Genomic DNA, 1,552 nt, shown 5'->3' with positions numbered 1-1,552 from the left:
GAGAGAGAGAGAGAGAGAGAGAGAGAGAGAGAGAGAGGGGGGGCAGAGACAGAGACAAGAGACAGAAACAGACAGAAAGAGAGACAGAAAAGAAGACAGAGAATGGAGAGAGGGGGAGGGAGGGAAGAAGAAACAAACAGACAGAAAGAGAGCGACAGAAAGAGAGCGACAGAAAGAAATAGAGATAGGGACAAAGTGAGGGGGTGGACAGAGAGATAAATAAAGAGCGAGAGAGAGAAAACTGGCAGAGGGAAGAGGAAAATAGAAAAAGAGAGAGAGATAAACAAAGAGAGAAACAGAGAGAAATAGAGACAGAGAGAGAATGGGAAGAGGGTAGGGGGGGGAGAGACAGAGAGACACAGACAGAGAGAGAGAGAGAGAGAGAGAGAGAGAGAGAGAGAGAGACAAAGGGAGAGAGAAAGAGATAGAAAGAGAGGGGGCGGAGAACATCAGATTGAGATAACATAGAGAGGTGAATGAAGAGAGAAGAAAGAGGAACATGTCGATAAAGAGAGAGAGAGAGAGAGAGAGAGAGAGAGAGAGAGAGAGAGAGAGAGAGAGAGACAGAGAGACAGAGAGACAGAGAGACAGAGACAGAGAGGGGGGGGGGAATTGGTGGATAACTCACTTGAAACAAAGCGTAGTAACCAAAGAGTTCTCTCATCCGCGAAGTCTTGAAACTTCTGTCGGCTTTCGAGAGTCTCACATCTTCTCTTGTAATGGCTTCTTGCTCGTGTGGTGGCATTCTGTGCATCACAACTATCGCTTCACACTCGAACGGGAATGAACCAAAATCCGGGCCGATAAACATGCGTACTTTCGGGAAGTGTGTACGCCATAATTTCTCCATCTGTTCCATCGGGCTTCGAGAAAGGATGCTGATCGTCTTCTGGCGTTGGCGGATTTCGAAGTCATCGTCCATCCCACCTGAAGATAGGAAAAAGATTAAAGAGAATCTTTTTGGTTTATTTGTTTGTTTGTTTGTTTGTTAGTTTACACATTTTTACGCCTAAATCATTATGATCAAGTGCCAGGTCTGCAACAGGCATTGACCATTATCATCATGGTTCGTCTTTCATGCGTTTGCTCTATGCTCAAATGAAAAACAAACAATTATCCTGAATATTTTCCCCATCACCCATCTGCCCAGGCTTCCCAAGTAAGTTGCTCTAGGTCTGCTCCTGTTGCCTTCAAATTTACAAGTGAGAGAAAGATGATAAAGGCCTGTTTGTCGATCCAAAAGTATCCTATCGACACCATTTAGATCATTTAGAAGGTGGCGCAGCTTCAACCCTGCCTGTCGAAGGTCAAAGTCAATCAGATTTCGACTAAGGTTGATTATGACGTTTTTGGGGTGAACCAGAATATCAATCCCTAACAAAAAAGGATAAAATGAAATATGAAATTGCTGTACCCATGAATGTTTTAATCAACCGTTCAGAAACACCGTCGATGTCCATTTAATACACTTTACTACTGTTTGAATCTTAGTGAAAAGAACGCACGCTAATCAACAGAACAAAAAAAAGTGCAGTTCCTAAGAACATTTTAG

The 1,552-nt window shown here is 43.4% G+C and overlaps 1 protein-coding gene across 1 annotated transcript in view; it reads right to left on the bottom strand.

The window, feature by feature from the left end:
- The window catches only part of LOC106012964, a 21,652-nt gene that overhangs the window by 7,089 nt on the left and 13,011 nt on the right, over window positions 1–1,552 (bottom strand). The window contains exon 2 of the mRNA XM_013087417.2: window positions 629–927. Coding sequence (XP_012942871.1) covers window positions 629–922 — 294 coding nt within the window. The 5' untranslated portion in view covers window positions 923–927. The remainder of the gene's footprint in view (window positions 1–628; window positions 928–1,552) is intronic.

Source organism: Aplysia californica, unplaced genomic scaffold (genome assembly GCF_000002075.1).
Source record: "Aplysia californica isolate F4 #8 unplaced genomic scaffold, AplCal3.0 scaffold00586, whole genome shotgun sequence".
NCBI lineage: Eukaryota > Metazoa > Mollusca > Gastropoda > Aplysiida > Aplysiidae > Aplysia > Aplysia californica.
This window is presented reverse-complemented; position numbering and strand designations above follow the sequence as displayed.